At 41.5% G+C, this 16,160-nt stretch overlaps 1 protein-coding gene across 1 annotated transcript in view; it reads left to right on the top strand.

Annotated features, from left to right (window-relative positions):
* The window catches only part of PDE11A (phosphodiesterase 11A), a 440,483-nt gene that overhangs the window by 353,313 nt on the left and 71,010 nt on the right, over positions 1-16,160 (top strand). The window contains exon 13 of the mRNA XM_060106356.1: positions 11,998-12,107. Within this exon, the coding sequence (XP_059962339.1) occupies positions 11,998-12,107 (110 nt within the window). The remainder of the gene's footprint in view (positions 1-11,997; positions 12,108-16,160) is intronic.

Below are 16,160 nucleotides of genomic sequence, written 5' to 3'. Positions count from 1 at the left end.
CAAAATGATAGCCTACTTTTCTCCATGAGTGGGCACTAATGCGTCAGGTACTCCTGAAGACTGTTAGGGTCTTTCACTGTTTTGTTCTCATCAGTGATTTTATTTCCATTCTAGTTATCTCATATTCCATTTGCATGTTTTGAGTTAGAACCAAAAAATGAAAGTAAAAAATCATCATACATTACCCCTGGATTCATTCATTCAGCCTGAGTCACAAAGCCAAGAAAGCATGGCGCATGTGTACGAAATTTTCCTCTAGATGGCACTCCAAGGCAAAGTTTCTCATCCAGTTGCCTGGAAAGAAGGGGGGGGGGCGGAAACCTTACCAACATTCCCTGAAAATGCTTCTTTTCATCTAAGACAAGAAATACTGAGACACACACGCCACACTCTTTTCTTAAAAGAGACACAAACAAAGCCAGTGTGTCAAGAAAAGAGCCCCTCCTATCAAGACGGACCTGTATTAGGGCTGCCTCCTTGCCCGCAGAGCTATTAGTGTGAATAGTATGGCACTCTCCATGTGTCTAACATCTGTGGGTGTGTATTTTTCCAAGCCCATTGTCTCTGGGAATGGGAAGATGCACATTTGTGTGTCATTGATGAGCAAACTATGACACGATGTACAACAGAGCAAGCAAATTATACGTATAAGAACCGGCTTCCCGACCTTTAACCCTAAAATAATTTCAGACACAGAATATAAAGTTATTCACGAATGAATGAATGAATTCATTCAGAATCATGTTTTGCAAAAGTATTCCACCTCATGTCTAGGTAACAAAGAGGCTTTGTTCCTTTAGAAATTAAAAAGAAAAAGAACAAACTGCATTGTAGAATAGTCAATTTGATGTATAAATGGTGGAAATTTGGTTCACTGGGAATCCTGTTAATGACTTATTAAATTATTACAAGCCTCTGGCCTGAAATTCCAAATATTAAAATGAAAGGTTCAATCTTATTCTTTGCTTCTAAAGAGACATTTAGGTAGTTAAAATTAACCAAATATTTTTAATTCCTTGGATAAATGCAGTCTGCAGTGCCAGTTACTATTTGTGGTTAAAACAGGGAATAAAAACCTGCAGATAGATCAAGAATAATTATACAAATTCTCTTTATTTATAGAAGCTTGTAGAATAAATATTCCAGCAAGCATATACATAATGAAAGACGATAAGCACATTTCTTACATGCACAATGTAGACCAGATACAGGAACCGACCATGCTTTTGTTTGTATTCTGTCAAACAAAAAGGCATGTGGTGATGCCAAGGTTGCAGAGGCGTTTTTCAGTTTTATAAATGATGTATGAGCTCTGACAGATTTTCCAGGGGGAAAAACAGGTTTCCTTAAGAGTCAGTATTCTTCACTATCCCATAAATGTACTCATTAGCACTTTGGGCCATGCCCAGTATCCTGTAGGGCTCAATAAAGATTCACTGAATGAGTGGATTCAGTTTAGGGTAATATTCAGGGACCCATGCTGCTCAGTGTCCAGTTTTTCAAAAAACTATAAAATGATGAACAACTATCATTGCTAGAAATCTTGTTCTTTCTTCCTATCACACTAAGGTTCAGCTAGGGTTCATATAGAATATTATGATCTTGTAGAATTCACTGGATATGAAAAGAGACGAGCACATGATCACATTAAAATTTATGGTGGTGCTGGCGGCCCGGTGCTGGTTGGGAATTGCAGTTAAACACTAATAATAACCAAGTATCGCAGCAAACACATTGACACCTCCTGACATTTACTGGGGGCTTCTTAAATCTTAAATGCGGAGGAAGCACGTTTAAGTCCATATTTGGGTTGTCAACAAGGTTATTTTCAGAGATAAGCCAAGTCGTTTTATTGATAATTCAAACTAGAGAGCAGAAGGGACGTTTAGGAAGAAAAATCCGTCCTGTTCACTAGCTTGAGGATGATGTGCTGTCCTCTGTCTGCCGCTTGCAGGGAAGTCCTTGATTTTTGAGGTAGAAAATTCCTTCTGGAAGGAGATCTTAGAAGCACAGTTGTAATTCTTCCTCCCCTTCCAACCCAGAGAAGGACAGAACCAGTTGAACTTTCAAATAAAATATTTTTGCTCAATAACCAGAATCCTAATCTTGACGGAAATCTAGTTTCTTTGTAGATCCTAACGTTGGAAGGTACAAAGAGATCTACGGTTTTGTTCTGTAACTCACAGTAACAAAGTAACAAACAATAATCGTATTCATTATCATCAAACATCACTTTACATCACATTTCATTATCACTATAAGTAGTAACTAGTTATATTTACTTTAAAATAAATAGCAGCATTATCAGAATAATACAATAAAATCTGTATGTTAGAAATACCAATTCTTTAATCATCATGTAGGTATATCTTGAATTTCAATGTAACTTCAAAGAAGGCAAATTTTTAATTTAGGAAAGGAGTGATTTTTAATGCTTTTGCAGAATATCAGCACTGGGCACTATGGAGCTAATCAATTTGAATACTGTGTTTAAATTACATTTAAGACTGTGGCTTTTAATCATTTAAGAAGGATTCTATTTTTATTCTCTCTGGCCACCTCTCAGAGCTCCAGTGAGGCACCCCATGCTTCTAGCTGACATTCCCTTTATCCACACTTATTTTACAAAAGGAAAAAGGCAAAGCCGCACATACTTAAGAACCTGGTGTGCTAATAATCAAACAAACAATTGGGCAGAAGGATAATGCAATCCATTTCCTCACACAGGAGAGTACCCTCCATAACTCACTTTAAGCGCTGCCATTCGTGAGTTATGGGTCATTCCCTTTCGAGTGAAAATAAATTCTCCCGCACCATCAGCCAGAGCTGAGTATTTTTCTTAGGACACATAAATTGTAAAAGTGTATGAACATAATTGCGCTGGTGTTTCGGGGAGAGTATAAGCTCTTATCCATGGACACAGGCTTGTCAGGAAATGTATGTGGTTTCAGGGCTGGGGCTGCCTGGTTACAATATAGGATTTTTGATTACGTGATTTTATTCCTGAGATCTTTACAGTGTTGGTAAACTTCTTAATCTGTCACTCGGTATTTTATGATGCCAGCCAAATCCTCCAGGCCAGGGAGACCCAGGAGTAGAGCCCCAGTCATTTTTCATGGTTTATGACTTAGTAGCGGCACCTTCTTGAGGCTGAGACTTGGCACCTAAGGGTGTCAAGCTGGGAACTTTTAAAAGTTTTTTTTCACTAGTCTCGTGTTTAATTTTAGCTCAATGATGCCTAATAAAAATTTGGGTAAGTTTTTTTTTTTTTTTTTTTTTTGCGGTACGCGGGCCTCTCACTGTTGTGGCCTCTCCCGTTGCGGAGCACAGGCTCCGGACGCACAGGCTCAGCGGCCATGGCTCATGGGCCCAGCCGCTCCGCGGCATGTGGGATCTTCCCGGACCGGGGCACAAACCCATGTCCCCTGCATAGGCAGGTGGACTCTCAACCACTGCGCCACCAGGGAAGCCCTGGGTAAGTTTTGAAGAGGCCTCATATTCTTGAAATTCATCAACCTGGCTTCTTTGTGGCACTTGGAGAGGACTGTCTGTCTGCACAATTAATGTGCACCAGGTGATCTTCATTTTCTGTGCTCACACACCGCATGTTGTATTATATTCAATTCACTCGCAATGTATCATAAAATATAAACCATATTTCTAAACATGAAAAAACATGCTATCTTTATCCAAAAAATCATAAAGCGCATATATTCTTAGTATTGCAAACGGAGTCCTTAAGAATCTAATATGGTTTTTCTTTTGTCTCTTTTTGAAATACAGTATGCATGCTACATACACGTAGCTTTGTTTTTTGTATTATCTAAAGTGAAGTAAAAACCTCAATTTTTAAAGTCTTAAATAGTTACTCTGAAATTTTCCTTTTACTGTTTGCATTTGTTTTCACACATTTTATCGAAATATGAGAGCAGAGATATGTTGACCGATTTTTATTTGACCACATCAGGACCTCTTGAGAATGAAATAAAGAGTATTGACAGATGCCAGAGGTTTGCCTTGAAATATTCTAGCAAACAAACAAAACCGTGCATGTGAAGAGGTAGCTGAAACAAGGCAGCGGAACATGACTTCCTCCTGAAGTTAGGTAATGAGTACATGGGGGCTCAAAACAGAATTCTATTTTTCATATGCTTTTAACTTCACAAAATAGATGATTTTATAAAATTAGGGTAACAAGTAGGTTAAAAATTAAGTCAAGGAGGTGGTTAAAAATAACTAAATAAAATTGATTACAATCAATTCATTTTTTAAAATTCATGCATCATCTACTCAAACATACATACTTGTACCAGTTTTGCTGCCTTGCCATTCTGAGACTTACAAGCATTTGCAATATCATTTGAGATTCAGAGACAAGTTGTGTCCTAAACATGACTTAGGTTTTGCAATTTGATAATAAGTGCCTTCAGGAGCTTCTGGTTGTAAAAGAAAGTACGTAAGTGGAGACTGTAAGGTCTTCCCAACTCTGAACTTGATAAGGAAAGGATTATTGTGGAGTTAAATCAGTATTTAATTAATGCCAAATCAATAATTGACTAATATCTTGAGAAGAAAGAGAAGCAAGTTTGATCAAAACTATCTGACTCCCGTGGAAATCAGACAGACTACAACTGGTTTGTGTGTTATCGCATGCTTTTGTGAAGGAGACATGTAAACATGGTGCTAGTGGTTGGTGGTCCCCTAACAGCTGGTAAGGTTCTGGTGTCTGGACCTGAAAATGGGACTGAAGTGCCTCATTTTCAGCCTAGCAGACCCAAATATTGGCAGACAAACATATCTGTAAACACCAAGGGATTATGACCATTAAATCTAGATGCTATGGTTTGTCCAGTAGGGTTTTTTCCTGCAATGGAAGATTGCGCTTGTGTGAATATCTGTTCTTCTCCCCCTTGTGTTTTCATCACCCACTATCTCTGGTTGGCAAAGACAGGATCTTTTTTAAAAGGAAGATAGAATATGGCATTAAGCATAAATTTGTTCGTAGCACTCTTGGTAAGCAAATGAAATCTACTATCTTAAAGCTTGAGAAAGTCCTCTGCCTAAAATCACTGCTTTGGAGCAAATTGAATAGGTTGGTATCCATCAGCCTGCCCCCAGGATTTACATGTTGAGAGGTGGCCATTCCATCTTGAAGCAAAAAAATAGATCCCAAAATAAAGCACGCTGGACTTGCTGTAAATGCCTGTGAAGCCCAAACTTGCGGGCTTAATTCTCTTACTACACTGATCCAGTCAACTGGGATATGGGCTGAATTGGGAGGGTGATTGAGGCACCCTTCTCACAGAACCTTCCATCCTTGTTAGGAGATCTAAGTTTCACTGATAGACACCGTATGTGAAGGATGACCTAGCACAGCTGGACCAGCCATCAGCATTTGGGACTTTATTTAGAAGACCAACACACTTTGTATGTGGCATTTACAATGAAACCCTCAACGAGCATTCTTTGGCTACAGTAAATATGATTTTAATAATGTACCAAACAAAGGCCCCAGACTGGGCCCCTGCAACACTGCATACCAGAAATTAAGAAACACCAGGAATTAAATGCTGCTTCTCTAAATGCTACCCTTTCGGCCCCAAGCTCACATCACTTCTAAGGTACGAAGTCACGTTTAGATCAGTTGAGACATAATGACACGATTAGGGATATGGTGTGCAGATTCTTCTACAGAAGGCACTTCCTTGAGAAACTATGTTCTTCCAAACCTCTTGGAATGGTCTGAGCAGTCTTCTTTGCTCTTCTAATCCAAGGATAGAGAAAGATGAAGGGGAGAAGAAAGGCTCTACAAAAGCCCATCATGCTCTCTCTTAACCTCAGCCAATCCGTGGAAGGCTCCACTGCAGTGCCCGCTGCCAGCATCCATGGAGGAGCATTTGGAGCCAAGGACCTTCTTCGGTTTGGAATTTCTGGGACCAAGAATTTCCAGTACATCACTGGATTCCCTCCCTCTTAGTCCGCCATCTGCCAGATCTCAGAATCAACAGGATTATCCAGGAAATTCCTCGTCATTCAGTACCTCTGACAGCCAAGTTCAAAAAGAAACGTGAAGGCAGAATTTCTGGCATCACTTTCTCAGATTCCTGCACCGTAGCTGCATACATGACAAGGGGCGTGCAGACCATGATGCACCATCTCCAGAAACAAAGCAGGAGCTCGCCATTCTCACCATCACTTTCTGCGACAAATTGCAACTGATGTTAGGAGAGTTTCTCACTAGAAAAGGGTGCTCCATGGCACTGTTCTGGTTGGCACAAGACATGACCAGACTATATGCGCAACAAGGGCCAGATGCACTTGTCTTCCTTAGCTCTCCATTCCAACCTGCAATGGAGTAAATGCTGAATCAGCATTTGCTCAGCATTTGTCCATTGCTGAATGGACACTTTTCAGGATGTCACTGTTTTATTCCAAGCTAGGACATGTTGATGAAACACGGGCTTATTTCTAAAACAAAAAAACTTACATACACACACATAATGTATATGTATTCTAATGAATAAACATTCTTTATGGAAATTTTGGGCACAAAGGAAAAAATGTTAAGTCATCTGTGATCCCACTACTGGTAATATTTTGATGCACATCCTCACTGGTTTAAATTTTATGTTGACTAAATGGTAGGAAACTACTGGGTAGTTTAAGAAACGCTTCGAATCAATCTTATTGTTTGGGTCCTTTGGCGTTCCAGTGATTATATGCTCTAATGGCTGGGAATAAGGTTATCCCAGTATACATTTAACCCAGTGAAGGACTGTCACAGGAGGCCTGATCAGAGGGTAGTCAACAGGCTTTTCTGGAGAGGGTAACATGGGAACTAGCTCTATATGCCGTGGATATCTCTTTACTTAGGTATATGGTATTCACTGCTTTACCATATACCTATATATTTCTGATATGGACCGTGGGGGAATACAGGTGAGAGGATAGAATAAAGTAGTGGTCAATAAAACCCATAATTATTGGATCAGGAGCAGCAAATATATCATTTTATTTGAAAATAAAAATAAAATAGAATTAAGCATAGGAGAAGCACGTTAAAATATACTTCCTGCTGCCACTCTGTTATCTGTTGAAAGTATATTGTCTTCAGCAGGCAGTTGACTTTTTCTCCTCAGTGTGTGTAAAGTGTAGGTCAGAATGGATAGGTCTGGAAAGAAGGTGGATGAAGGTGAGGAGGGGCAAATGGACACTTAGTGGCAGGCGGATACTTTTCAGGCCTGAAAATTCTCAGAAACCACTTACCAGGCAGCTTTAAGTCACAGTCAAGAGACAGGTGCTGCTTCAGTAACTCAGGCACCACAGTCAAGAGAGGTAAATGTGTTTCATGTGATGGTGTGTGTGCTGTACTTCAGGGATTCTTTATTCTGAGAATCCAGGGGTGGGCTCCATGTTCTTTGAACATCATAAAATCATAGAGTAATTTCAGGGGAGAAGGTCCGTGGCTTTTATTAAACTCTCAAAACTATCCGTGATACAAATAGTTTAAGAGCTAGATGCTAGGTTTCCAAGAAGGGACGGGGTAGTGGGGCAGCAGGAGTGGCTGCATAGAACCTTATAGCAAAACATAGTCCATCATATCATACAATGCGTGATAACCGATGGCGTAACAGTGATTCGGGATTCTGAACGTGAGTCTATTAGATGGCATTCGATTTTATCTTCCAATTAAATTTCTAGCTGAATTACCTTATTTTGACATTATCCCACCTCTATTCTTACTGTTCTAATTCATCGGCTAGTTCTAAACAGTAGCATTTTCACAAGCAACAATCTCTCTAAGTTTCAGTGCATTTTCATTGTGTTTACAACACTGATTTCCAGAGTATCATGGATAATTATTTCATACTTGAAGGACTTTTAGGATTTACTTAGTAGTAGCAAGATCCAAACCCAACGAAACTGACTTACCTTTTCAAGGTGACAGAAATGACAGAGAAAGACATTTATATCCCCTCATCCTTTCAAAAATTATCCCCAAACAACAAGGAGAACAAGAAATGGACACAAATTCCACTTTTCATGGAGGGAGGATGGTTCGTAGATTAACAAAGCAAAGGAAGGTCCAACCCAAGTGCCTTCAGGGTGAGAGGGTGGAGGAAGGGGTACACCTGAGAAACAACGTCCCCCCAGGAGCTGTCAAAGCACAAGAACCAGAGGCATCAGGTACCACAAACATGGGGCGAGCAGGAGGGAGGGGGTAATGAAAACACTGAGTCCCCAAGTGTCCATCCCCTCTCCATGTAGTCAGAGAACTACTCTTCCCCCATCTATTCAGGAAGCCAGCGTATTTGCTGGAGAAACTGGACCCCAGACTTGGGGACACCAGTTAAAGAAAAGTTAGCGTGAGGTGCACTTTGAAAGTAAGAGAATGAAGTGAAACTCTATATCCTCAAAGGTGAGAAGCTACATACTCTTTTCTCAGAATGCCAACACCTGTGTTCACGCCATTACCAAGCATGAGATTGGAAAGTCCAGAGGAAGTGAGTTTAGATACTGACACATGGGGACCTGCAGCAGGACCAGCTGGCTGTGTGCTCACCCTGGGATGAGGTTAGCCATCTACAGACACCACCCCCAAGTGTGCGTGTGTGGCGAGCGTAGCAGTGCTTTACTCTTCCATGAGTAAGTAGACTACCAAGGATATCAGGCATTTGAGGAAACCACCAAATACAGAGACAAGGAGTTCAGAAGAAACAGACAATTCAGGGAACAGAAGAGAATTTCAAAGGAATTATAATTAATATCTTCAAAAGAAGAGACCATAGTGCATCCATGAGAGAAGAATAGCATGCTATTAGAAAAGGAGCAGCAGACAGGAAAATGCTTATAAATTTAAAATATTACTCCTGGAAAGTAAGGGGAGAAAAGTCAATATGGGCAATGGGAAAGAAGAGACAAGAAAATAAGGAAATTGTACCACAATGTTCATTGCAGCTCTATTTACAATAGCTAAGACATGGAAGCAACCTAAGTGTCCATTGACAGATGAATGGATAAAGAAGATGTGGCACATTCAGCCATAAAAAGAAACGAAATTGAGTTACTTGTAGTGAGGTGGATGGACCTAGAGTCTGTCATACAGAGTGAAGTAAGTCAGAAAGAGAAAAACAAATACCGTATGCTAACACATATGTATGGAATCTAAAAAAAAAAAAAAAAGGTTCTGAAGAACCTAGGGGCAGGACAGGAATAAAGACAGAGACATAGAGAATGGACTTGAGGACACGGGGAGGGGGAAGGGTAAGCTGGGACGAAGTGAGAGACTGGCATGGACATGTTTACACTACCAAATGTAAAACATATAGCTAGTGGGAAGCAGCCACATAGCACAGCTATGTGGAGATCAGCTCGGTGCTTTGTGACCACCTAGAGGGGTGGGAGACCCAAGAGGGAGGAGATATGGGGATATATGTATATGTATAACTGATTCACTTTGTTATAAAGCAGAAACTAACACACCATTGTAAAGCAATTATACTCCAATAAAGATGTTTAAAAAAAAAGAAAAAGAAAAAGAAAATAAGGAAATCAATACGAGAAGTCCAATGTCCAACCAATTGGAGCACCATTCAAATAGGACAGAAAAAATAGTGAAGTAGAAATTATTAAGGAAAAAAAAGATTACAAGAACATTATACTGAAGACACTGAGCCTTCAGATTGAAAGGGTTTATCAATAATGATGGGGAAAAAGTCCCAAACCAAAGCAGATCTTTGTGAAACTGGCAAACCCCAGACATAGAGGATTCTAAAAGAGAGAAAATCAAGTACCATTCAAAGGATTAGGAATAAGAATTTATGATTTATACTTCTCAAAAGCAACTTTGGAAGTTAGGAAACAATAGAGCAGTCCTTCAAAATTCTGACTGAAAATGTTGCAACCCAGAATTGTTAGGCAAGCCAACAGTTGAGTAGAAGAATAAAGACATTTCAGTCATGCAGAGCCTCAAAAAAAATCAACTTCCTCAGTGTAAAAGAAATATTAACACCCTTTCTCATGAAGCCACTGGCAGATGTGTTCCCGCAAACTGAGAGAGAAAAACAAAGAAGGAGAGAGATGTGGGATGCAGGAGATACGAGACCAACCCCAGGAGGGGGAAGCTGACAGCAGACAGAGAATCCAGACCATAAAACAGCAGCAGGCCAAAGCAGGGAGTCCCTGAGACGGGAAGAGATCTAATAAAAGATGTGACTGGAGAGTTGTACAGGATGTGAGTCGACTTAGATGTTCAAAGAAATCTTAACTCCAGGAAATGAAAACATTTACATAACAAAGGAAACAATAATTGGATACCTAACTGGCTCTGCAGCAAGTAATATTTAGAGTGACAATCAGGTAGGCACTGTCTGAGACCCAGGGCACAAGTTTCTTTGTGCCTCAGTTACCTCATCTGAACTGGTGGATAATAAAATTCCTACATCACAGGTCTGTTATGAGAACTAAGTAAGTTAAACGGTTGTAATTCTCTTAGGACAGTGTTGGGCACACAGGAAGGATGAATAACTAAGTGCTAATAATATGTGTCTACTATACAGAAATATGGAGGAAAATACCTACCAAATTAGATAAAAAAGAAAACTGAAGGTGGTTGCCTTTGGGAATCAGGATAGGGGAAGGATGAGGGACCATTGTTTTTGGTTCTAAGTCTCTTACTACAACTTGAATTTTTAAAAACTATTACAGGTAATGTCTTAAATAGAATAAAATTAACTTAAAGCCAACAGCCAGCTCCAAATTTTAAAATGAAGGGCACACACAGCTTTAATATGGGCTACTTTATCCTCCCCAGATAATTTATTAACATTCCCATTTGCTACGCAAATGAAATTATACATATTTCTAAGTGTATCAGTGGACCCAACTCAATCTTTTAAAATAAAATTGTCAACACAGAAACTTTATTATTCAGTTATTTCTGCAATAAAAAATAATTAACTAAAAAACAAAGTGTTCATTGCTCTAAGAGAAGTGTCTTAGGATACTAGCTAGTGATGTTAGATGTGGAGAAAAAACACGCGTGCAAAGGGAAGCAATTTGAACTCTACCTTTCCCCTCCTCCTGCCCTCTGATAAAGATTTTAATAAGTAATGAAATGGGAGACTTACAAAGTAAAAAGGGGAGACATAGAGGCCTTAGATCAAGAAAATACATAGACCTGCTTTTCCATAAGTTCACTTTCTCTTCTAAACTAATGAAAGGACAGCAGGAACCAGAGAACCATTTTGGCTCCTGATTATATAATTACATCACACTGCTCCCCAAAGATATTACACCACACCTATGCATTTCACGAGCAAGCTACCAGAGGGTAATAGAAAAAGAATTCCATGTAATGGATACTGCACCTGATCCTCATTCTGGGTTGCCTAATCCCCTGCCAAATTCTAGTTTTCAAGACACTCACTGCCTTGCTATCCGTATAAATTTAAGCTGTCCTCCAAGCTAATATGAATTGAGATTTTTACAAGATAACTGCTAAAATATCATCATATAATAGTTTGAGTACTTCTAAGTTGCTTCTTTTAATATACATATATGTTTTAAAGGGGGGTTTTCTTTTGCCTGCTTTCATTTGAATGGCATCTGGTGGATATACATTCAGTTCTAAATTCACAGCCCCTTCTTCCCCCTACCCCTAGATGCTCATCATTTTGAAATGTCGAATCACAAAACACATTTTGCTCTGGGCCTTTGCCAAACTGTCACTGTATCTGGACAGCACAGCCTCTTCTCCAAAGAGGGAACAAAATAGTCTGAACTCTGTCCTGGTGTGCCAGCCAGTGAAGTTAATTCATCACCTTGGGGACCCTGGGCTGTGCAACTGACCACCCAACTCACCCACAAGGGGTGGCAGTTAATCATTCCCTTGAATGACGTGGGTATGAAAACAGAGCTGATGGCTGCTCAGCAGACGAGCCTTATCCATCCTGCCTGCCCCAAGCAGTGACTGTTGCCGTTTTCCCATCTTCCCAGACCGCCGGGTTTCAAGAGATTCTGACCGAGGTGGAAATTTTAGCAGTGATTGTGGGATGCCTGTGTCATGACCTCGACCACAGGGGAACCAACAATGCCTTCCAAGCTAAGTAAGTGTTCTAATTGTTGTTATTTTAATGCATTTGCCTTTCTGTTCTGAGCCAAAGGTGACGAATGCTAAAGAGTAAAGCATTAATTTCTGGCATCCGAGGCCAAGGCCACGCAGGCTTGGGTGCGTGTGTCAACAGGGCTCATCCATCTTTATAATTCCTTATTCTTCTTTTAATTGCAAATTTGCCCTTCATGTCATGCTTGTTGATTTGGTCTGTCTCTGCTGACCTCAGTCAGATAACAAAGCTCAGATTTTAAAGGGTCTGGTTTTTTTTTCTCCCAGAATGTCTGCCTTCATGGCATTATAAGTTTCTTGGATTTGCTACTCTTGCAAGCTGGTTTTGAGACTATTAAAATAAAAGTGGAAATTTTATGAAGCAAAAGATCTCTTCCTTCCTCAATAGAATTTCTTCCAGGTTCTTTTGATGTTAGGTATGTAGAAACTGCAGTGAAATAGAGTGACACAGAAGACAGAGGGTCCCTGGTCCTGCCAGGCCTCATCCTACAGAACGGTGGGAAACAAACAAAGGAATTCCACCAATACAGGTGATGTGAGGCACGTAATGCTCATGGACAAAATAATCTGTCCTTAAGCAATTAGGACTGGTCCAGATAGCCATTGCTTGGTGGCTCACAATGTGGCCAAGGCCACAGAACTTACGGGTGCTGGAGATAAGACCAAAACCCAGGTCTCCTGGCTCTCATATTGAGGTTACAGTTTAATGTGCTTTTTACTACCTGTCTGCAAACAAAGTGATATGAGACTTCAGAGGCTAGAGAAAAACATTTGGGGATGGAGGGACTAAGGAAGGCTTCAACAAAGAGGTAGATCAGCTGTCAGATGACCAATTCCCAAGCCTGCGGAGCAGGTCTGCCTCTATAATCTGAAACCCCAGCAGCCCACTGTGTGTCAACAGGTACTTTTCAGCTCATCACTTGTTTTGTTCCCCAGAACACCTACCTACTGAGGCCTTGGGGTCCTGGGCCCTTCTATTTGCTCCTGATCTCGCAGATGAAGATTGATTTTGTCCCTCTATCTGCCTTGAATGCAGTAGCCCATCACTTCAAACTTGTCTTCTCCATGTCCTATGATTTCTTGACCCGCTTACCTTTCTGTGACAGTCACTCTGCAAAAACTCAGCCCTGGCTCAATCTGGCAATTTAATTTCTTGCTCTTCTGTCTAGACTTTTAAAGGCTTTGGGAGAAGGTGTCACAGTTGTGAGTTTAGGGCATACCCAATATATATTCTCCCAACTCAGCTAGGTGCTCAGTACTCCCCACCAATCTTTCTGGGTCCCTAGCCAGTTCCGTCCCCCACTGTTGTCAGCAGTTATAGGTACCAAATGTTCTCTCTCCCTCAACCACCTCCCGTTCTACCCCCCTCCCCCACGCCACTCAGCAGATCACCTTGCTTCCTCCTTCACTGAGAAAATTGAGGCCATCAATCGAGAACTCCCTCAATTTCCTCCCCTGCCACGAACAAACTTATCTGTCTGGCCCCATCCTTTCCTCCTTCCCTCCTATCTCAGTGAAAGGGCTGTCCTTCCTCATATGTGAGGCTAATCCTTCCACCTCGGCCTTGGATCCCTTCTCCCTCCCTCCTCCAGGACCTTGCTCCATCAATCTTCTTTTCTCTACCCTGTATCTTCCTTCCCCTGTCTACTGGCTCTCAGCATCCTAACAATATGAACAGTGGTCCCCCATCTTGAAAAACCCCACCTCCATCTCGCTTCTCCCTCGAGCTTCTGCTCTATTTCTCTTCTTTCCTTTCCAGCCAGTCTTCTTGGAAAGTTGTCTGTTCCTTGTCTTCACTTCCCTCCCACATGGCTTCCAGTTCTGCCCACCAGGGGAGCGGCCCTCAGTAGTGCCACCAATGAACAACCCCTTGTCCCAAAGCTGTTGGACACTCCTACGGTCCTTCTTTCTTGACCCTTCTTGCCATGAGACGCATTTTGCCACTAGAGCTCCTCCTCCTTCCTAGAGCTCTGTCTCTTCCTTTGTCTGGGAGAGGAACACCTTCCATCCACCTTCTAGTCTTTCTTGTCAGTTTGCTTCAAGGCCTCTCTCCTCTTGCCCTAGGCTTCTCTGGACGTGTTCTCTCCTGTTCTTCTGCTCCACGTTTTATCCTTCTCGCCGGAGCTCCACCCACCTGCTGCTCAGCCCCAAGCCCGTACCTTTGGACCATAATTCTCTGCTTATCTCCACACACTTATTCCAGGTGCTTGAGGAGCACCTCCTATTTGAAGTCCCACAGTCACCCCAATCCCAGTCTCTCCCTTTTTCTCTTATTCTCTATCCCAGTGAATGGCACCACCAGAAATCCGCAAGTCACCCAGATTCCCTCCTTAGCGCCCCCCAAAGTCGACATCTCTGCATTCTTAAAGTAACCACTGCTTCTTTTGCATCCCTCCTGGATTGCTACAACCAACAGCCTAACTCTTCTCCTCCAGTCTTTCCCCCTTGGTGCTCCAGAATGCTCTTTATAATTCACAGAGCTGATCAGATCACTCCCCTGCTTAAAAGACGTTCACTGGCCTCTTGTAACTTTCAGGATAATGTTCAGATTCCTTAGTTTAGCCCTTAAGGCCCTTTTCCATCAGGCTCCTGACCATTCCTCTGGCCCAGCAGTCACTCCTTGTCATCCAACCCCCACCCAGGCATCCAGGTTCCAGACACAAGGGGCTACTTAAAGTGCTCTGTGGGGTCCGGCTAGTTCGCTTCTCTCTGCTCCTAGTCGGCAGTTCCCCTGCCCAGAATGCCCTTCCTCTTCTTCTTTCCCCCAAACTCCTCTAAAAGCACCACCCCCAGGGTTCTATCTCTGATGTACCTTCCCCTTGTCAATTTTCTGTGCCCACATCATGCCCTGGCTATGCTTTTTCAAAAGTGTGCATCTCACACCATGTTAGTTGCTGATTTACCAGTGTGTCTCCCCTCTTCTTGAGTCCCCGTGATGTGTACAAGTACCAGCAGCATGATAAACCCACAAGGAATGTTTGCTGAGTGAATGAATGAATGACAAATGCATGAATGGATGACGTTTTAACTATTTTAATATTGCTTTTCAACAAAGTTTCCTAATTTTTTCAACAAGTGCAACCTTTCATAAGATTATTATAAAACACAGTTTTTACACACATCAGTTTGATGTTGTACTAAAAACAATAGTGTCCCTGGGGCCTACTGAATGGTAAACTGTGCACACTTTCATTATAGGGTCTGACGATTTTTTAGGTTTGAGTCCCTGTGCCTGCATTTCATTGCTATTATTATTTTAGGATACCTCTCTCTGAGGCCAATGGCATCACTGTCACTGTGTCTTCCTCGAGCAGACTCCCTCCAGCCGCCTACCATTCTGCCACTTATGCACAAAGAACTGTATCTATAAAACAAGAGTGAGCACCTTGTGGGTTCTTTTAAGAGTCAAGTGCACAATATATGTACCCAGATAACAACAGCCCCCGGCCTGGAGACAGCCTCTGTGTCACACTGAGAGAGCCAGCCCTCCTTGCTAGTTGACCTCTTAGCTCTTTGGACCAAGAGTACACATCTAATCCAAACCCAGCTAATCATATTTTATCTCCCAGGAATTTGGACTTGGATTACCATGATATTGACTCAGTTAGCTGTTGAGGTCTAAGCTGCACATAGACTTGGAAGCTGAGGCTGCCATTTGGGGAAAGCTGTGATGACCACATCCCAAGTGGATAAACAAGAAAGCAAATCTGCAGGGAGGAGAGAAGAAGAAAGCCAACATTCAGAGAGAAGCAGAGATTATACTATCTTAGAGAAAGACAGAGAAAAAGCAGACTTGATCCCTGGTTTTCCATATCTCTACTCCTATTTCCAAGAGACCGAGCCATACTTGTGACAATGGGCCTTACTCAGAGCTCCTGGCATCATTTAGTTAATGGGTTTTTGTTTTATTTTTGTTTTTTAGTGAAGCTGTTTCTAATTCATTTCTGTTCTTTGCAATGAATGGTCCCTGAGACAATAAGAACTACAGTTTATTTGTCGTTTACTATCTCAGGTGCTCATCAGCATCCTTGTATGT

The sequence above is a fragment of the Mesoplodon densirostris genome, chromosome 8 (genome assembly GCF_025265405.1).
Source record: "Mesoplodon densirostris isolate mMesDen1 chromosome 8, mMesDen1 primary haplotype, whole genome shotgun sequence".
In the NCBI taxonomy this organism is placed as follows: domain Eukaryota; kingdom Metazoa; phylum Chordata; class Mammalia; order Artiodactyla; family Ziphiidae; genus Mesoplodon; species Mesoplodon densirostris.
The sequence above is the reverse complement of the archived record's forward strand: the minus strand, read 5'-3'. Positions and strand labels throughout refer to the sequence as shown.